At 49.9% G+C, this 20,999-nt stretch overlaps 2 protein-coding genes across 2 annotated transcripts in view; both read left to right on the forward strand.

The window, feature by feature from the left end:
* Window positions 1-5,002: 5,002 nt before the first annotated feature.
* Window positions 5,003-7,711, forward strand: DUSP28 (dual specificity phosphatase 28). Its single transcript, XM_031968012.1, has 2 exons — window positions 5,003-5,525; window positions 5,888-7,711. The coding sequence occupies exons 1-2, from the start codon at window positions 5,103-5,105 to the stop codon at window positions 6,092-6,094; spliced, it is 630 nt and encodes a 209-aa protein (XP_031823872.1). The 5' UTR covers window positions 5,003-5,102; the 3' UTR covers window positions 6,095-7,711.
* A 3,769-nt stretch (window positions 7,712-11,480) lies between these two features.
* The window catches only part of PARL (presenilin associated rhomboid like), a 30,296-nt gene continuing 20,777 nt past the window's right edge, over window positions 11,481-20,999 (forward strand). Inside the window, exons 1-3 of the mRNA XM_031968011.1 lie at window positions 11,481-11,642; window positions 17,692-17,887; window positions 18,536-18,676. Of these exons, the coding sequence (XP_031823871.1) occupies window positions 11,530-11,642; window positions 17,692-17,887; window positions 18,536-18,676 (450 nt within the window). The 5' untranslated portion in view covers window positions 11,481-11,529. The remainder of the gene's footprint in view (window positions 11,643-17,691; window positions 17,888-18,535; window positions 18,677-20,999) is intronic.

Here is a 20,999-nt window from a genome sequence, read left to right on the forward strand (position 1 = left end):
TAGTTATAATTTTCTTATTCAATTGTGACCCCCATGAGGACAGGGCCCACCTTGAGGACCTTTCTGTTTAAATGATTAGCTACCACATTGCAAATGGTTAATAAGTGACTTGGTTTATGAATATGTAACTGCATGTGAGACTATATGGATATTTATGTGTATGTTTCTATTCGTGTGATTCACAAAAAGGACATGTAGATTCGAAAACAAAATTGGATTGACAAAAAGGGGAAAATGCAGCTATAGCAGTGGCTTCCAGTTTGTGGATATACACATGTGGGCAGCGAGAGAGTGCCAGGGTACACAGAGCCTGGAATCTTCCTGCTTCTATCTGTTCTCAGGCACTTCCTAGCTGTCATTTCACCCCATTTGCCTCAGTTTCTTCAATGTGAATAATAACCGTACCAATTTTGCAGGATTGTTATAAGAATCCAAGGGGGTAACATGTGTAAAGTTCTTAGTACGATGCTTGGTACGCAGTAGGTGCTCTATAAATATTTATTCCTTTATTCTTTCTCCCCGTCCCTATCAAGATCCAGTAGATCAAGTCAAGTCAAAAAGCCTAGATTAAGTCCCTACTATGCACCAGGAACTGGTGCTAACTGTTGAAGAAAGAAAGACAAAAGTCAGTTCCTATTCTCAAGAAGCTTACAATCTAACGAGGGGGAACAACACGAACGCAATTTTGTATAAACAATATATAATCAACAGAATGAAGGCACTGAGATGGGACCAGTACCTCAACATGGCAAACAGCCTCTCCTTTTCCTATTCTGTTCTCTGAACAGCCTGAAAGTTACTCTGGCCTTCTAGTGATACTAAAAAAGGCCAAGAGGAAAGTCTCCAGTGCACTGGACAGATCCTTTATGGACAAATCACAGAAGAACATAAACAAGAATGGTACCATTTTAGAAGGTACAGATGGGCTGCAATCAGCACTGGGGGAGGCAGTATCAACATTAATAAAGGCACAGATCCATTTATGTATTTCACTCTAAGTATCTCTTGATTGATTTCTGAATGGCTGCACATTTTGGAATGGTTTGGCCAGTACCCAGAATGAACCAAGCCCCTTTCACTGAGGAACTAAAATAAAACGAATTCTTATTCTACTGGCTCATGTTTTTGTGCTCTAATTAACAGCTCTTGGAACGGTAGCCTGGGTAATGCTGCCTCATTAGGTGCGCCATCACTGCAAATTAGGGTTTATCTCGCTCTTCATTATCTTCATAAAAGCTCCAAAATCTCGACAAACCACGCAGAAAAGAGATAAATGAGTCTCCTTCCAAAGGAAGAGAGCACAGGCTGACTTTTCATTAGTCTAATCCAAGTCCTTGATGATTAAATAAGTCACAAAATGTTTTAATGGCTATCAAAGAAGCCAACCACACGCTATCTTTGCCATAGCTGTGTGTAGAGCCAAAGACTTACAAGAAGCCTGGAAGTCAAAGCTCTACAGAGTGATTAATGAGGATGATATTTTTAAAGCATTTTACAAATCTTAAACCACTATATACTATTGTTGCTGTAGTGGTAGGGGTAGAGGGGTGACAAAAATAGAGGTTTTTCTCCTCTCAAATGCATCTCTACCATTCCCCAAATTCATCCTGCTCCAGGGAAGCCAGTCTATCCCCAATCCCTACACATCTCAAGCTCATGCTCTCCACTCTCCCATTTTTTGTGATGTTCTATTTACCTAGAGCATCCTCTAACGCCCAGGTTGTGGACCTTCTAACTACTCCAGTCTCTAGTCGCCATTCTTCTTGCCCAACTAATCACTGGACTTATTTGAATTAGACATTGGGGCAGCCATTTATATTCAGCCTACACTGAATGCTTTGTAGATGTCTACCATGTCTTATCAACTAAAAAGTACACATGCACACATGCATGCACATATACACATATGTGCACTATGCAGTGCATATACACTGCATGTATACATTCTACATGCATACACACATATGCACACATGATCCATTTCCAGCTCTAGGAACTGGTATAAAATGAAGATTCCCAGTGCCTCCTTGAAAGTAGACACTGACTGCTTTTCTATTTGTACCCTTACAAATAGAAGACACTGTGTACTTAGCACAGTGCTCACACATAGCAAAGAGAGCAGCAGCAGCTGGCACAAATGAATGGTCAGCTGGACTTAAGAGTTGGAAAGACTTGAGTTTAAATGCCACCTCAGATGCTTCCTAGCTTTGTAACCCTGGGCAAGTCACTTCACTCTGCTTCAGTTTCCTCATCTATAAAATCAGCTGGAGAAGGAAAAGGCTTGCCAAGAAAACCTCAAATGGAGTCATGAAGAGTTGGACACGTCTGAAAATTACTGAATAGCAGCATTTATGTAGGGCATTGAGGTTTGCAAGACACTTTGCCTATGCTATCTAACTCAGCAATGCAATATTGAAAAATTGTTCAGTTGTTTTTCAGCCATCTCTGATTCTTCTTGACCTCATTTGGAGTTTTCTAGGCAAAGATACTGAACTGGTTGGCCATTTCCTTCTCCAGCTGATTTTACAGATGAGGAAACTGAGATAAACAAGGTGAAATTAATTATCCAGGATCACTCAGCTAGCCAGATTTGAACTCGAGTAAACATAATATGCTACAAATTCTTAAATTGTATTTTTTTTCTATGTAGAGAAACATGGGTTGTAGAAATAGCCTCCATGAAACCAATTTGACACCAAGGCAACAAGTGTCTGTGTTGAACCATCTGGATATCAGGCCCGATACAGACATACTCTGTTATCCCCCAAAGACAACAATCCCACTACACAACCTCATCCATGGGAATGGCCAGTCAGAGCAGCAGTTCTCCAACTTTTTGGTTTGGGGACCCTTCTCTACTCTTAAAAATTATCAAGGACCCCAAAAGAGCTTTTGTCAGGTATTGGACAAACATTTGCTCTATGCTGGGCACTATGCTTAACACTTGTTTATATGGGTTATACCTATGGAATTTTATTGCATTAGAAATTAAAATGTCATGATAATGAAAATAGTTTTTATCTTGCAGCTCCCATATAAAGGTCTTCAGAATTCCCAGGGTTCCCAGATCATCGATGGTGTGAGATGTGCTGAGCCAGAGAAAGTTTGTATAAAGCAGAGGGTATACAGCTTCTTTCTCAAAAGATGAACATAATTTTATGTCGTTAAGCCAGGAAGTATCTTATTGAGAGCTTGTAGGAAAGTGTGCCTCCTTGAAGTCGCACATTCACGTCCCACAGATTATGAAAGACCAATCTTTTGGAACCGTTGCTCTCTTGGAGGAGGCTCTGCCGTGTTTGGGGGTTTGCCGTATCCAGCATAATTGCATCCACAAACCAAAGCTTCTGGAAGCCCTTATCACCCATAGAAATTCCAAATCTCTCTGGACTCTGCCGGGCATCTTCTCCATCAAAGCAGGGAGCACCTTTGATAAGTGTCGAGAGCCACAAATAGTAAAGGGATCCCTGGAAGAGGTAGAAGACCCTTTTGTCCTTGGAGAACTTGGCTAATCAAGTCTGGCTGGGCTTCTCCATTCCCCCTGCAGGTGGCAGGCCTTCTGAGAAGTCAGGAGAGGTACCTAACCCTGCTGGTTACTAGTACCTTTGGAGGAAGACATGATTTCTGACTTCTAAGAAGCTCTTCTGGAAAACATCTGCCAGACATCCTGTTATTTGCTATCTGAATACTTCTGTGTGTGATAGACTGACTGACTACTGTTAGAATACAGAGGTAGTAGTGATCTGCGAACTTAGCCATTTGTCACCCATTCCGGATACCTTAGATACATGCACCGGTGTCATTCTGAATAAAGGTCCTGTTTTCACCACTCTGCCGAGTCCCGCCTCTTCACTCCGTGTCTATGAATCAGGGCTTGCTGCTGGCCCGGAGCTCTCCCATGAGCAGATCCAGACGGGCAAGCATCTGCCTCCCTGCTTTATGCCTCTCTCTATATATATAGATATGTGTGTGTGTATATGTATCTCTATATAGATATGGGTGTGTGTGTGTGTATATGTATGTATCTCTCTATATATAGATGTGTGTGTATCTATCTCTCTATATAGATGTGTGTGTGTATGTATCTCTCTATACTATATATAGATGTGTGTGTGTGTATGCATCTCTCTATATAGATGTGTGTGTGTATGCATCTCTCTATATAGATGTGTGTGTGTATGTGTCTCTCTCTCTATAGATGTGTGTGTCTCTCTCTACATAGATGTGTGTGTGTGTATGCATCTCTCTATATAGATGTGTGTGTGTATGTATCTATACTATATATAGATGTGTGTGTGTATGTGTCTCTCTCTCTATAGATGTGTGTGTGTATCTCTCTCTACATAGATGTGTGTGTGTATGCATCTCTCTATATAGATGTGTGTGCCTGCGCGCGTGTACAAACTGTGCCCTAGTCTGGGATCAGGCGATGGCTCATCAGGTCATTCCTATCCTGCAGGTTTGCATCCTTTAGGTCGTCTGGCACGACGCAGACCCGTGGCGAGTTGTCAGACTGAATTGAGAGGGTCTTCTCCGCATCCGCAGGGAGACAAGACGTCTTGGCCACAGCCAGAGCGTCTCTGTGCCTCCCCACTCCCCCCCACCTTTTCTCTCCTCTCTCCGCTCCTCGTATTCCTCCCACTCCGGCCTTTCCCAGATACTCCAAAACGCCGGATACATGGGGCTCAGCCTCTCCCTGCGTGGGCCTGGGCGGGTGATTTCCCCTTGTGCCTGGAGAAGTGGCCCCCGGGACCGGTTCCAGCTCTGAATCCCGAGCTGGAGCCTCTCCCCTCACCACTGTGCCTCGGTTTCCCCTTCTGTAACAGACGGACAAACCGGAGGACTCCCAGGTGGGCGTACCCCGTGTGTTTCACAACCCGGCAGGGAGGACCCTCCGAAGCCCCTCTCTGAACAGCGGGGGAAACTGAGGCGCGGGGCGGGGAGGAACCGGCATTTAAGCCCAAGGCTCCCTCCGCCCTCCCTCGCTGGTGGGAGAGGACCCGGCACTAGGACCCGGAGGAGCGCGGGTGGTTGCGGTAAATTTAGCGCGGGGGAGGGGCGGGCGGGGAGGGCAGCTGGGCTCCCGCAACCCCTTCCCGGCCGTTATGGACGCGGAGGCGCCAGCCCCAGCGGGAGGCCCGGCGGAGGCCACGGGCTCGGAGGCCCCGGGCTCGGGGAGCCGGCGGCAGCTGGCCCGAATCACGCCCTGGCTGCTCCTGGGCCCCGCGCGCGTCGCGGCGGACGCGGAGCTGCTGGCGCGCGAGCGCGTCACGTTTTGCGTCAATGTGACCCGGCAGCAGCCGTGCCCGCGCGCGCCGGGCGTGCGCACGCTGCGCGTGCCTGTCTTTGACGACCCGGCCGAGGACCTGCTGACGCACCTGGAGCCCTGCTGCGCCGCTCTGGAGGCGGCCGCGCGCGCCGGCGGCACGTGCCTCGTGTTCTGCAAGAACGGGCGCAGCCGCTCGGCGGCGGTGTGCACCGCCTACCTCATGAGGCACGGCGGCCTCAGCCTGGAGCGGGCCTTCCAGGTGGGCGGGGCAGGAGCGGCGGGGAGGGGAGGGGCTTGGCGTGATTGGCCCGGCCTGACCGGCCAATGAGGGCTGCTGGGCCGCGGGGGCGGGCTTTGAGAGAGAGAGTGGAGCAGTCCGTGGAGCAGAAGGGGAGGGGATGGAGGCGGGGATTCGAGGCTCCAGGGGGTGGGGCGTCCTTAGTCCCCTGCATCTCCAGGACCTAAAGAGGGATGCTCCTGGATGAACTTCGGGCCTTGTGCCCGAGGTGGGGGCAGCAGCCCCGGCCGCCGGTTTGTGCGGAGGCCGCCCCCGATGGGCCGCGGTATGGGGGGGCTGCCACGGGACCCCCCACTCACCTCACAGCACGTGTTCCCCCCCAGGTGGTGAAAAAGGCCAGGCCCGTGGCCGAGCCCAACCCGGGCTTCTGGGCCCAGCTGCGGAAGTACGAGGAGGCCCTCCGGGAGCGGACCCCCGGCAGCGAGCCCCGGCGCGAGGCCCCGAGCGGAGCCGGTGCTCGGGAGTCGGGCGAGCCCGAGGCACGCGAGAAAGGCTCGCCGCGTCCCCCCGCGTCAGGGCGGAGGCCTTAGAGCGCGGCTCTGGGCAGTGGGAAGGGCCAAAGCCCGCGGCCCCGATCGTTCTATAGCCTTCTGTTTTCAAAATACGGGCCCAGTTTGCAACATTTACCCTTGAGTATTGCTAAGGATAGCGGGGTGTGCTGGGCTGGGGTCCGGAGCTGGGAGCAAAAAGTCCGGGCGCCCCCCTCAGACTCTCTGCCTCAGTTTCTCTCTGCGCACCGAGCTCAGTTCCCCTCCCCTTCCCCCCCTGCAGCCCGAGTCAGTGCCCTCCCTCTCAGCTTTCTTCCTTCCGGAATCCCGCGTCAGGAGGTGGGGAGCTCCCCGGACTTTGCAAAAAACAGATCTTGATCATAAGGGAAAGGGGGCCTCCGGGGCAGCGTGTGCCCCCACGGGGCAGCGTGTGCCCCCACGGGGCAGGGCAGCAGCTTCTAGTCCACAAAGTGCGAGGTTGGGTGCCTTGCCCCACGTCACAGCCCAGCTGTCAGAAACCCTCAGGACCCCCTGACTTCGCTTCTTCCTCTCTGTGACAGCCAGATAACAAATAGCTGGCATTTATATACTTCCTTTAGGGCTCAATACAGGGCAAGTACCTCCTTTGCAGAGGAGAAAACTGAGGTTCCCAGAGTTTATACAACTGCCTGTGATCACATTCATTCTTCTTAGTGGAAGCAGGATTCCAATCCAGATGTTTCCTGACTCCAAGTTCCCAGTGTCTATGCTGCTGCCCTTACAACTACTGCTTAACAAGGAAGAACTTTCTAATAATTGGCTCTGTCCAAAAAGTAGAACGAGCTGCCTATGAGGCAGTGAGACTCCTATTATCAGAGCTATGTATAAACTGGAGAAATCTCCATAAACTTTTAAAACTCCAGCCCGGCCTTTGTCATCACAGGCCCATAAACTTTTTTTCCCCTAAATGTATTTGAAACTATACTTCAATATAATTGGTATCCTTTTTGATACTATGTATTCTATACATTTAAAAACATGATTCTGAGATGTCCAAGAGGTCCAGGACCTAGAAAGTGAAGGTCCTCTGCTCTGGTACTACAGGGGAAAAAAATAACAAGGAAGTGGAAAAGAACTGGATCTTCAAATTTATTGGTTGAGTGAACTCTTAAGTGTGGAACTTCCCTCTACAACCAGAGAGAGGCGATTTCTCTGCAAGTTGTCTTAGACAAAAAACTGTGAAAAACTTAGGAACTCTGACCTACAAAATGATCTCCCATGGTGCCAGAGGTCACCTGATAACTCTTGCTGCCCATCTTCAAAGATACTTGATGGACCCAGAGGGGAGACTGAAGCATGGTTTTTTGGGACATGGCTAAAGAGAGAATTTGTTTTGCTTGACTTTATAAGTGTGTAGTAAATTTTGTTTTTCTTGCTTTCTCAAGGTAGGCATGAAGAAGAAAATTCAAAGCTTAAAATAAAATTGAATTTTTTAAAAATGAAAAAATATTTTTCAAGCATACTAACAACAAAATTAAATCCTAGAGAATTACCTAGACTACTGAGAAGTGACATGGTTAGGGTCACACAGCCAAGATGGGTCAGAGGCAGGACTCAAAACCTGATCTTCTTGACATCAAAGCCAGCTATGCAGCTTTTCTAGAAAAGAAAAAAAAAAAATCAGAAATCACAGAAATGAACTAATGGCATGTTTTACAGAGCATATTCTAAGCAACATGAAACAAGTCCCAGCCCCACCAGCAGACACAGTGGAGACAAAACCTTCAGATTGAAGGACCAGGGACCTCCTTGTAGTTGCTGGATGAAAGTCACAGAGCAGTACAAAGGCCAGAGCCATTAAGGGTCTCCTTTAGATTAACACTGATGCATGAAGTACTCTTTCAGTCCAACTGTTACTATTGGGGGGCTTATCTGCTCTGTAAACCAGAAAGATATGTGGGGCATTCAGAAGCAAAAGGGTTTGTCAGCAGATGTCAGAGTCAGAGGCCTTGAGCCTAGGCCATCCTGACTCTGAGGGTGACTCCTTGTCCTCTGTTACATGGCAAATTAAATTGAATAGAAATAAATGTTAAATCCTATATAGAAGTTTTGAGTTTGGTTTTTGTTTTACTCCAGAAATACAAAGGAGAGGGGGCTGTAGACATGATTACTTAAAAAGTTATTTGTACAAAAGAGGCCTGTGGTTTTTGGAGGACTATAGACTTATCAAGAGTGTGATCTAGTACTTCCCACAAAAAGATGAAGTGATCTTAGGCTCCCTTAACAGAAGCATAATATCCTGGGGAGGAAATGTCATAATCCTGTGAGATCCTGTGAGACTCTGCCTTGCCCATTTTAGCACTGAGTTTATGTTAGGAAGGGCAGGATTCTGCTGGATATAAGAAAAAACTCCTAGCAATTATGAAAATAAACAGTACTCCTCCCACTTTCTAGAAATCCTTCCAGAACATAGACATAAACCATGGTCTCTGAAGCAACTTGGACATTCCAAGTGAATGACCTCCCGTCACTCTGTAATTATATCCACAAAAGACTGATAGGGCTTTTGAAGGGATGGATGATTATGTAGAACTGGAGTGGCCCAGTCCTACGTGGGTTAGATGCATCCTGAATTCCCCCAGACCTTATCATCTGCCATAAGATGACCCTCCAGATCCCCAGCATTGCCATTGACCTGCAGATGAAGCCCAAGAGTTCTCAGACCTCCCTATTCACCTGTTTCTGATTCCTTGGGATATTTGAGTCTTTCTGTCTGCCCCATATGGAAATCCTTGTACATGTCTTGTCTCATCCAATTAGAACACAAGCTACTTAAGGGCGGAGATTGTCTCAATATTTTTTTTTTAATTCCCAATGTTTAACACAGTGATAAATGCTTAAATCATTTTTATTCATTCATCAAATGAATTCATTTCAGTTTCTTGTCTTTGGCATCCTTGTCTGTCCACCAGGTGTCTCTCCAGGCTCATTTTCCATTCCGGGATGCATCAATGCCTCATTACATTCTCCTAAGAAGTGTCACCTCTTCTGTTCTGTCTTGACCCCATCTTCATATTTTGTTTCTGGATTTGGGATCCTGAATGGCTCCTCTGCTCTTCCTCGGTGCACAGCTGATCAGATTCGCTCCTCTCAGAGTTATCGATGCCTCGGGGAAAAAGCCTGGATCTTTGGTTCTTTGATCTACCATTCAAGCCCTTCTACATCATGACCTCTACCCAGCATTCCAACTATATATCCCACTATTTCCCCCACTGAAGGTTAAAACGATCTTCAGTCAGCAGAATGAAAAATCTTGACATTACATTCCCTCAACTAACTACTTCTGTATTTTAGGGAAGTGCCAGACACTGGCACACTGTACTTTACATTTATCTCATTTTATCTCCACAACTCTTGGAGGCAGGTGCTATTATTACCCTATTTTACAGATGAGGAAACTGAGGCAAGCAGGTTAAGGGACTAACCCAGGATGATATAGCTAGCAAGTATCTGAGGCTGGATTTGTCTCCAGTGCTGGTGCTCTATCAATTGTGCCACCTGTGGGACCTTGAGCAAGACAATTAACTATTCTCAGCCTCAATTCTTTCATCTTTAAAAAAGGGAAGGGAGCTGAGACCAAACTAAATGACTTCCAAAGTCCCCTCCAGTGCTAAATTTGTGATCTTTGGATTCTCTGGTGTCTCTTCCCCCCAGAAGGCTTTGCATACCTCTATTCCCACCCCCAGATGGAAATTCCCCTTTTCCCCATATTTAATGACCATTTTCCCATTAATCTCACTCAGTAAAGTGCTGAGTTTATATTAAAATATAAACATATTTCAAAAATAATTTTATTGTTACCACTTATTTTTACCTCACCTACATTCCCACAGCATCCCCCCCACTTTCTCCCAGAAAGCCATTCTTTCTAATATTTTTTGAAGAAAAAAAAAAAGCTTCAGAAGAATAAAACAACAGTGAAAAAGCTTGACATTACATTCCATGTTCTCCCACTTCTGCAAAGCAGGGGATGTTCTCCTCTCTCTTCTTTGAGATTAAGCTTGTCATGATAGTTTTGCAGCATTATTTCTTTTTACATCGTTACAGAGACCCCTGGTTCTGACATATCAGAAGGCCGTGCTGGCTGAGATAATATGCTCTTCTTATAGTTTCTACATCATCTTCATTGAGAACGTAAACAACATCTGGGTTGTGGAACTGTTTAGAAAGCTGGAATTTGTTCATGGTGCATGTTCTCACTACTTCCCCTAAGGGGGAGGGGAGGCCCAGGGAGAATACAAGCCAGCCTCTATGTGGTTATGAACAAAAGTACTCTGCTCTGCCCTTCCATAGTGGCTAAAGCACCAAGAGGATGATTTGCATAGTGGCCTGATGGATGATGGGAGTTGGATTATTAGAATGGAAAGAGAGCTGGCTCAGAAATCAGGAAAACCAGATTCCCATCTGAGCCCCCCAGATGCAGACTGGGCAAGGGGGCCGTTCCTCGCTCCAGTGCATGTCCGGAAGTAGTCCAGAACGGAAGCCACCTCAGAGAAAAGGCTGCACCAGGGGCAGAAGAGCTCAGGACTGCTGGGGTGGCCTGGCTGACTCACAAAAGGGCTGGAATAATCCCTGTTGTAAATTAGAAGAGTTTATGGCCTTCTCCAATGGAGAGGGGGAGGGGAGCATCCGAAGAGACGGTTAAGAGAGGAAAGAGGAACATAACAGAAGGTAGAAAGGAAAGAGCCAAGACCCTCCGAGAAATCCCAGGCCAGACCCTCACAGGTGGCCCAGCAGATGAGGAAACTGAGGCAGAAGCCACGGAGTCCAGAGCAGCTGGGAAATCTTCTGTCCCCGAAGTGGGGCTGGCGCCCTTAGGAGTGCTGGTGCCCGTGGATACCCCCACCTCTTAACGCCGGACCCTTCCCCCTGAGACACCCCTGATTTATGCTGTCTTTGTCAGCGGCACGGATGGGCGTTTGCTCCTCCCCCCCCCCCCCCCATTCATAGTGCCTAGCACGGTGCCTGGCACTTAGTGGGTGCTTGATAAACGCTTATTGAATGACCGACCCTCTAGCAAGACCATGCCTGCAGTTAAGTCCCTGCTGCCTCAGCTCCCCAAGACAGAGCCCACCTTCCCATCTCCCTGGAAACAGAACCCGCCCTCCTGTCTCCATAGAAACAGAGCCCGCCCTCCCGTCTCTCTGGAGACAGAACCCACCCTCCCGTCTCTCTGGAGACAGAGCCCGCCCTCCCGTCTCTCTGGAGACAGAACCCAACCTCCCGTCTCCCTGGAGACAGAGCCCGCCCTCCCGTCTCCCTGGAGACAGAGCCCGCCTTCCCTCCAAACGGATTCAGTCAGAGCTATTTCCGCCACCGCCACCAGGGGGCGAGGGCGGCTGATGCACGGGACCGGGGCGGGGCGGGAGGAAGAACGCTCCGGAAGTGCAAAGGGCGGCAGAGGAAGGGGTGGGACATGGGGGGCGGAGGTCGGGAAGATGGCGTGGAGAGCCTGGGCTCGGAGCGGCTGGGGCTGCGGTAGCCCGGCCTGGGGGGCCGAGAGCCGAGAGCTGCGCGCCGGCCGGGCCCCCGCCCTGCTGCTGGGTCCCAGGTAAGGGCGGGGCCGAGGCCGAGGCGGCACGGGCCTAGGCCCGGGAGCTCTCCCGGCTCACTTGCTTTCCCAGCGGTCCGGGTGGCCCCGACCCCTGACCCTTGCGTTCCGATGTCTCTTTCTAGGTTGTTCCTCCGCGCCTCCCGAGGGCTCCCCCCCACCCCCATCCCCAGCCCTGGGCCTAGAGCTGACGCGTCCGCCCCCTGGTTGTGCAGAGGGAGACACTGAGGCCCGGAGAGGCCGTGAGCGGCCCAAAGTCAGCCAGCGGGGCCTCGGCCTCCAGAGCCCCCTGTGTCCTCCCCTCGGCCCTGCGCCAGCCTCAGGTCTGGGCTCCATCACGGCTTGGCCTCGACTCTTGGTATATAGTAAGCGCTTAATAAGTGCTCGTTCCTCCCCCCACTCTCTCCTGTCCTCTTTCTCCTTTGCGCATAATTCCGCGCACAGAACAGGTGTCAGGAACCTGCTGTGTGCAGAGGCGCGACTAGTAAACAGCAAGGGCCCTGTGACTCTGTGCTGGGGGCGGGGGCAGGGATGGGGACGAGACGCCCTGCAGCAGGAGCCCGGGAACAGGTGCTGCGGATCCTGTCCCAGAGGCCGCAGGTGCTCCCGGAGGTTTCTTTGGTGCTTTAGGAGGCAGAGAGCCGAGGGGGAGGGAAGGGGGCGGGGCTGACCCCACCCTGACCCCGGGGCGGGGCCGCCTTCCCGGCTCCGGGTTCCTTCACCTGGCCGAGGGGGCCGACCTGTCCACACCTGCCTTTGCGCTTGGGCCGGAGGGGGAGGGGGAGGTTCCTCGGCATCTAGCCCCGGCCTGTCCGTGTTGAAGGTCCTTGGGAGGTGGCCCTCCCCTCTCGGACCTGGGCCCCACAACGGGATGGGGACGCGGAGGCGGAAACGAGGGGCCCAAAAAGGCGGAATAACCCCGAATGCCGGGATGGTCAGACGGCCCCAGACGGATGGGATTCGGTTCCTCGGCTTCCGCGGGGGCGTTTGCCTTGAGCTTATAGACTAAGCGGCAGAGTGGCTGCAGAGGCCGGTGTCCGGCGGGCAGCGGGGCGGCTCTGAACCGGCCGTCAGCCGCCGGGGTCGGGCAGGCCCGGATCCTGACGGAGGGAGACCGGCCGCGCTCCCTTTGGGAGGCTTCTCGGTGACTCAGGAATCCCAAGTTTTTGCCAGAAGCAAAGGCGCCCCTTAAAGCGCCATGAGCCGGAGCAACGTTTCTGCGCTGCTCCGTCCGCGGGCTCCCGGCTCTGTGACCATCCCTGAGACGGAGACCCGAGCCTCAGCAGCCCATCCTCAGGGTGGCCGGGGCCGGAATCCCAAACTGCTGCCCCTCCTCCCCTTAGGGCGCAGGCGTTATCCGGGCGTCGTTCCAGGAGAACCCTAACATTTGGCCTCTAACCATGGCTAGTGTGTGCGGAGGGTGCGGCCTGCTGGAGTGCCTCGGAGACGGGGAGACCCGGCCAGAGCATAGGCCTCGCCTCCTCCGCCTCCTGGCCCCGAGAAACTAAGCACCAGAAGTCACCCCAAACTGCTGACCGAGGTCTGGAGTTCCTGCCTGCCGGAATCGCGATGCCAGGCAGGAAGAAGAAATGGGAATCGGGCTGCACGGCTGAAAGCGCCGTGTTTCACCTGGAAAATCATAACAATGTAGCAGATCGAGAGGCAGCCGGATTGCCTAAAAGATCCCTGGATGCACAGGAGGAGGAGGAGGAGGATCCCGAGACTGATGTGGACGTGTTTTCTGCAAAAACAAACGACTGAGCCAAATGTTATCAGAGTTTATTATAGAAATGGATTTGCAGAAAACCTAAGTTTAAATGTGTTTGTTTAGCATCTGGAGGACACGTCCACCGGGGAATAGCCCACACGATGTTGAATTTATGCTTCTCCTTGTGCAGAAGGCAGAGTGATTGCTGAAAAGTGGGAAATGCCTTTCTTCTTGTCTTTCATTGAGGGCACCGGAAAGCCGATGGTCGGACTTCCTCGCCAGTGCCGGGTATTTTAGAGAGTTGGAGATCTGAGTGCTAGCTGGGGTCTGAGGGGAAAGGTCACTAGCTTTTGAAGGATCAGGAAAACTTCCCGAAGGCGCTGCCATTCAGCTGGAGGCTCCCTGAGAGGTGGGACTTCCAGGGGCACAGATCAGAAGGGTGAAAGCCTTGGCAGCCCCCCATGGTGGGACTGTCGCATGCCTGTTTGGGTTTGCCTTTGGGACAGTGATCGCCTGAGAGTGCTGGGAAATGATGCTCAGAAGGTTGAGGGATGCCAAGTTATGGGGGATCTCATGTACCCAGCAGAGAAGATTGGACTTGATGGGGTCAGGGAAGCAGCCTGGCCAGCTTCTGCTGACAGTGGTTTAATTGGAGTAGGGCAAGAATGAAAGCAAGAAGATAATATAAAATAATACCAGTCCCGTTCCCTCCTCCCCCCTGCTTGTGTGCAGGGGTGCATGCATCCACCCCTGGCACACCCAAGGGGTGGGGTGGGAGGCTGGTGCTGGGATGGGATAGTGGGAGTAAGGAAGCAGAGGACACAGAGATCCTGTGTGACAAGTGGGGGAGGCAGCAAGAACCCCTAGTCATGGACATGGAAGGTGGCTCCGTCACAGGCCGAGGAAGAACAAGTATGGGGGGGTAACTTGACGTGTGGAATTTCAGGTGCCGGTGGGACATCAGAGAGGAAAAGGACTGGAGAGAAGTAGATATTGGGAAGCACTTTTATGAAGGCTGGAGAGTGAAGGAGTCAGGGAGGGCACGGGCCTTCCTCAAAAGCTGGTTGTGTAAGACTTAAGGAGGTGTAGATAGAGCGGGAGGGATGGCTGCCTTTTTCAGGAAAGGCCCCCAGAGCTCTCCTCCTCTCCCCCTCCCTGCCTTACCCCTCCTTCCTCTTTCTTTCTCCCTCCCCTACTTTTTCATCCCTTGGTTCTTCCTCTCCCTTTCCACCTGACCACTGTCCTTGCTGATGTTTTGTCTGAGTTTCCACCACCCCCTCGGTCAGTCCTAGGATAGACCTTTCTGTGTGTATCTTGTTTTACCTCTGTGATGGCAAGGATTTCCTTCTTGGTCTTTCTTCCCCGAGGGGCGAGCACACTCTTAGCAAGTGCTTGATAAATGCTTGTTGAATGAATGCTTGAATGAGTGTCGTAGCTGCAGTTTATCTCAATTTCAGCAAAGCATTTGGCAGTGGGGTTCATGCTATTCTCTATTGTTTAAAATGTTTTATGGTTGTTGTTTTTTTTTAATGTTACTGTCACTCAGGGATGCTGGGGGCGTGGGGCTGGGAGGGATTTCCTGTTCAGCTAAAGGTTAGATTAGGGCATCTCCAAAGTGTTTTCCAACTAAGAGATTCTGTAATCTGGGTCTAAGTACTACCAAGACATGGAACCTTGGTGACTCTTCCTTTGTTTGTAAATGATAATAATTATACTTGCATCATCTATCTTATAGTTTTGAGAAATGTGCTTAAAAGCCGGATGTTACCTAAAACATTGAAATATGAGCTATTTTCTGAGAGAGCGGAGGAGAGGGAAGAAGATGATAGGAAATAGAGGCAATATATAAACAAGATTTTCTTAAACTGTCACTTCCCAGTGACTCCTTTCATTCCTGCAGAATTCTCTTTTATAAGGATGCTTGAGCAAAACCCATGAACACATTGATCAGAGCTATCCCTCTTGCCCTCCTGCCCTCGCCCACATGACTCCTCCATTCTTTCCTTCTCTCAGGGTCTTCCTGCTTGCCAAGGCTCTGTCTCCTAAGCCCTTCCATCTTACTCCTGGGTTGTCCCCACCATCCCCTTCTTTCTCCCTTTCTCTTCATCCTCTCCTGATCTGCCAGTCTCTTTCCTTTTGCCCACAAACATGGCCTTACTGTCCTTCACTTGACACTTCCCTCCCTTCCAGATCTCCTGCTCTTTGTGACTAAGTCAGCCTGGACAAAGTCCTCAGGGCTCACAGCCTCCCCTTTCTGCCCCTCATCTCCTAGGCCGGCCTCCGGCCCTCATCCAACTGATGCCGCCCCAGTGACCTAGGATCCCGGATTAGGCCCAGTGGAATGGCCCTTTCTCCATCCTCATCTGTCTCACTCCGCTCCTGACTGTCCTACTCCCTTCTTGGTGCTCTGTCGTATCTGCTTGGCGGGGCTCCCAGGGGCTCTGGCCTGGACTCTTTTTTTTTCACTTTTCACTCAGTGTCACTTGTCACTTCTCTGCATCCAGGCTTGTTTCTCTTCTGAGTTCTGGTCAGACACGGCCAGCTGCCTCCTGGCCGTCTCCAACTGGGTGCTGCTGCCACAGGCGTCCACAGTGCAGCACATCCAAGACAGCTCGATATCTTCCCCCAAATCCTTCCAAATCTCCTCCTTACGGTCAAGGATTTCGGTCAGTCAGGGAACATTCAGAGTCTTCCAGGGACGGTGCTAAGTGCCGGGGGTTCAGAAAGAGGCAGGAGATGATCCCAGTCCTCGAGGAGCTGACACACCAACAAGGAGATGACAGGCAGAGAAATCTCTGCAGAGGGAGCTTCTGCCTGGCTAACTAGGGCATCATTAACAGAAGGCCGGCGCTGGCAGTAAGAGGCTTTCTGCAGAGCTGGGATTTTAGTTGGACTTCAGGAAGCCAGTGGGCAGAAATGAGGAGGGAGATTATTGCAGGCTGGAGGACAGCTGGAGAAAATGCCAAGTGCAGAGAAGGAGGCCAGAGTCAGTGGGGTCGCAGGGTGTGTGTTGGAGATGAGGGTTTAAAAATGCTAGCAAGGGGGGAGGACCAGAGTGATCTGTACAGTGGGTCCTGGAGACAATAGGGAACCACCAGAGTTTATTGATTGAGGAGGGGAGAGGAACAATTTTTGTAAAGCTCAGGGTTGTAAAATTGACATTAGAAGTAAACTGACAACACTTGGGGACTCACTGAAAGGCTCTAACTCATCATCTCTTATTTCCATAAAGCTTACTTTGAAAAAAAAAAAAAAAAAAAAAAAGACCCTTTGGTTATTGCAGGTGATGCCATCGGATGTTCATCCTCTTCTCCTGTATCAAACCAAGCACCACAGAAGGCAGAGGCCAGATTCCTGGCCAGGCCAGCGGCTGCCTCTGCTCAGCTGGACCCGGGCAGCCGCTTCCACTGATTTGCCATTAATGTGCTTCCACGCAGGTCCCTTCCCCTCCTTCAGTGTTCCCGTGTCTAGTTCACTTTGGATCAAAGCTTCCCCATGAGCCAGAAATGTCCGTCTTCCGGCTGTCATGGGAACTGCGAGCACATGAGCAGACAGAAGCGTCCTGATGTCAGCCAGGATTTTCTGCTTCTCCGTGTTGGAAGCTCATGAAGTTCATTAGGATTGTTTACAACTTCTGCACTTAGAGGTTCCCCCACGCTTCCTCGTCAGCACCGCCAGGCTCAGTGCTGAGCTCCAGCGTTTGGGACCATCCTCATCCCGGAACTCAGGTCTGGCCAGTGGAGGGGACGCCATGGGCCGGCAGGGACTGGACAGAGAGCCCAGGAGGGGGAGGAAGAGGTGCCCCACCATTGGAGCCTCCCGAGGCCTTCTCTGAGATGCTGGAGAGCGGAGGTTGGAGAACGCTGACAAAACGGACTCAGAAGTGCATCAGGGCAGTGTTTCCGTTGGATACGTCCGTGTTTGGTGTTCTGGAAGCTGGCCGTTGCGCTAGACGTTTCCTCCTTACAGCTCCTCCTGCTTTCACTTCTTTCGGAGGATGAACCTGAGTCATCCCGGGGCAGAGGGCCTGAGTTCATAGCCTATGTCTGACACCGCTCTGTCCCTTCGGTTCCCTGGGCCTTGGGTCTCTTCCAGCCCCAGATCCATAGGCCTGGAATCTCCTGGCCTGGCTCAGACACAGGCGCCCTTTACATCTTAATTTGGATGTTTCTGAAGGATGCCCCTTGGGGCCTGCAGGAAATCCTGTGCTGGACATCAGCCCTCTACTGGGTCTGGCCACCAGGAGGCCCCTGGGGAATGGCAAACCAGGGGTTTGTTGAAGGGCGTTGTGCGGGAACAAACCAGCCCTGGACTTACCTATCCCGTCTTCTCTCTCCCCAGGTTTCACTTCTTTTTTCAGTCGAAAAATGGATTCAGGAAAGCCCCCAGAAAGATTGAGCCTCGGCGCCCAGATGGAGGCTTGGTCAATGAGGGCTACAGGAGAAGCTCCCTGACCCCTCCAGTGGAAGAAACTCTCTTTTATACATCTCCCTATCCTCTACGGAACCTCGTGAAGCCTTTGTTTTTTACCGTTGGGGTAAGAGGTCCCGCCCTTTGACCTTAGCCGTCACTTTGGGCCTCCTGGGTGGCTTTGGGCCTGAAGGCTTGGTCTAAAGCCTGGCAGTCCGGGACCAAGTATCAGGGGGTCTGGCTCAGCTCCAGGGCAGAGCATCCCACCAAGGGCAAGGAGCTGCTGGGTCCTCCCGCCTGCCCTGTTCTTGGAACTATTGAGGATGTTCTCCTCATCTGCCAGTTTTGGGGGGCGTGGGTTGGGGGTATCAGACCTGTGCTTTTATTATGTGTGGAAGCTGCTTCCCCCTCACTTCTCAGAAAGCACTAGGAGGTGCCTGTACAGGTCACAGGAGGGCCTTACAGCCAGGGCTTCCTGGTTACAAGGCCACTTGTCTGTCTACTTTACTGTGCTGTGACTCACTCATAAAATGTTACTTAAACTGACTCAAGGCCATGTTTTGGTACTTCCAGGCTTAATTTATGTACCAGGAAAAAGGAAATAATCAAGATAATTTTCCTGTTCAGTGAGTTGTTTTTAACCTACCCTGAAATTCAGCACTGAACGATTCTTCCTCCTTGATACTATTTATGAGAACAATGAACATGAAATGATGGGGGGGGGGGGTTCCCTTTAGAAACATTCTCCCATTTTATAGCATTACCCTTTCTCTAGTTTACAGGGTGTGCATTTGGGTCTGCTGCAATTTGGCAGTATGAATCCCTGAAATCCAGAGTTCAGAGCTACTTTGATGCTGTAAAGGCAGACTGGCTGGATAGCTTGTCGCCTCAAAAGGAAGGAGAGTTCAGAAAGCAGGTGAGGCGACATTTCTTTTTCTGTAAGGTTGTTGGAAGTTTTTGCGGGGCAGCTTTCACTGAAAGGCTGTCAGCTGCCCCCCGGGAGTCGCTGGCACTGCTGAGAAGAGCCGAGGGCTTATCCTGGTGCCCTTTGGTTCAGATCCTCCATCACTCTGGGTACAAATGCCCACTGGTTTGCCCAACAGGATGGGTACGGGTGCCCTCTGGTATGCCTGGCAGAGTGGGTGTAGACACTTGCATGCCTACCCAATAGGAGAGTACAGATGTCTCTGGCATACCCAGCAGGATGAGTATGAATCCCCGCTGGTATGCCTGGGAGGATGAGTTCCTTTGTTCCTGGTTTCTGTGAGGTGGGAAGGGGTACAATTAGGGACGGCATCTCTGGCTTGTCATTCTTTTACCTGATCGGTGTCCCTTTTTAAAGTTCCTTTTTAATATTAAACATTTGATGTGTTAAATAATGCCTTCTTGATCAAATAACCTGTAGGTTCATCTCCAAATGGAAAACGTCACCATTTTGCTCCTTCGTTCAGTCATAGTTCTGGATCAGGTCCAGTTTAAAAAAACAGAAAGACAGTTACTAATCCAAGAGCTTTTCTGCCTTCCTCCCTTTTTCTGAAGGAGCTTTCTCTTGGTCATGGAAGGGATGGAAGAAGGGGAGTTTGAGCCCCCATGTCCTGGTTGGTGGGGGGAATCTATTCCAGGGCAGGCAGTGTTTGAGAGGTCTTTATCACTTCAAGGTCATATTCTTTCTTTCCCTCACGTTTTCCTCATCAGCTCAGCCATAAGGATCATATCATATTCTGGAACTGCCTCATGCCAAAAGGCAACGAGCTAAGTTATTATCAGTGAAGGGGCTGTATTTCCTAATATGCAAAAGATTTTTATCCCATTGAATATATGGGCAAGTGCTGATCGGGTCGCCCTGAGGAGGTGTTGGGACTTGGCCTCATTTTCAAGGGATCCCGAGAAAGCCCCTCCTGGAAATAAAGCCCCCAAACTCAGCCCTCATGACTCTTCTCTCCACTCACCCTCCTTTGCTTACCTGGTGGTTCTGTCTCAGGTAATGCTGCTGCCCCAAGCTGCTGTTAAATGCTCTTTTCCAATCACAGTTGCCCTTCCTCCTCCCTCCTCCTACTACATCATTTCTCTTAAGTCTGATTTTCTCCTTCATTGTGACCTTCAGTCCTTTCAGGCATTTCCCCCTTATTTTTCCTCATCTTCTCCCTCTTAAAGACTTGACATTTGTAATCAGGATTTTCAAAAAGCTGCTAATCCTACACCCAGACTTCCCTTCCCCTTTTTCTTGGCATTTTACTCTCCTAATCCTGAATCCTGGATGACTTCCTCCATCTGCCTCCCTTCTAACTCTGGAAAAGACAGACTTAGAAGGGAGTTGGGTGCTGCTTCAGAAAATAACAAGGCTGGCCTGAGAAAGAGGGACAACTTTTTTTCCAATGAGTCCTGGGGGGGAAAAACTCAAAAAAAAAAAAAAAATACAGGATTCAGGGTCTTTAGTTAAAAATTAAATTGCTGTATCTTTTCTTAGCTTCTGTTACTAGAATTTCTCCCAATATTTCTTCCTTCCTCATCCCAGAGAGTTAGCCGATGTCACAAAAAATATTTTGTAAAGAAAAAAAAAGAGAAAAAAATCAGCAAAATTAATCAGTATTTTGAAAAAGTCCGACAATGTGCAGTGTCCTACACACGTGGATCTCCCGTTGCTGTGAAGGGGTGGGAATTTTTCCTTACATCTCTTACTTGGGACCAGGCTAGCTTGTTGTAATTTGTCAGCATTCACTTTGGATTGTTTTGTGATCCTTTCTATTTACCTTGTCACCGTTTCTGTTTCTTGGATGCTTCACTTAGCATCAATTCATGGAAGTCTTACCAAACTTTTCTAGGTCCAGATATTTATGATTTGTGATGCAGTAATATTGGATGTACCACAATTTGTTGAATTATTGGCCCAATCGGCGGGCAGCCATTTTGTTCCTAGTTCTTTACTGCTAAAAAATTGTTGCTATAAATATTTCAGTGAACGTGGATGGGGGCTTTTCTTTTTGTCTTCAACCTCTGTGGGATGTATTTCTAGCAACAGGGTCTCTGAGTCAGAGGTCAGGGACATTTGAGCCACTTTTCCTAGCATGCCTTCAAATTCTAGGCCTTTAATTTCCCCCCACCTCATACACACACTTACACTCTTCCTCCCTCTCTCCTCTTTTCTTCTTTTTCCTTTCTCTCCCTCCCTTCCCCCCTTTCTCTCTTTCTCAACTTGGATGTGTTTTTTGTTGATGGAATTGTTTTGTTTGACCATTTCT

This window comes from Sarcophilus harrisii, chromosome 4 (genome assembly GCF_902635505.1).
Source record: "Sarcophilus harrisii chromosome 4, mSarHar1.11, whole genome shotgun sequence".
Taxonomy (NCBI): domain Eukaryota; kingdom Metazoa; phylum Chordata; class Mammalia; order Dasyuromorphia; family Dasyuridae; genus Sarcophilus; species Sarcophilus harrisii.

Bases quoted from the DNA above. Each gene is read 5' to 3' on its own strand.
- DUSP28 (XM_031968012.1), top strand. From the start codon at position 5,103: ATGGACGCGGAGGCGCCAGCCCCAGCGGGAGGCCCGGCGGAGGCCACG. The intron at 5,526-5,887 runs GTGGGCGGGGCA...GTTCCCCCCCAG, and splicing joins GCCTGGAGCGGGCCTTCCAG to GTGGTGAAAAAGGCCAGGCC.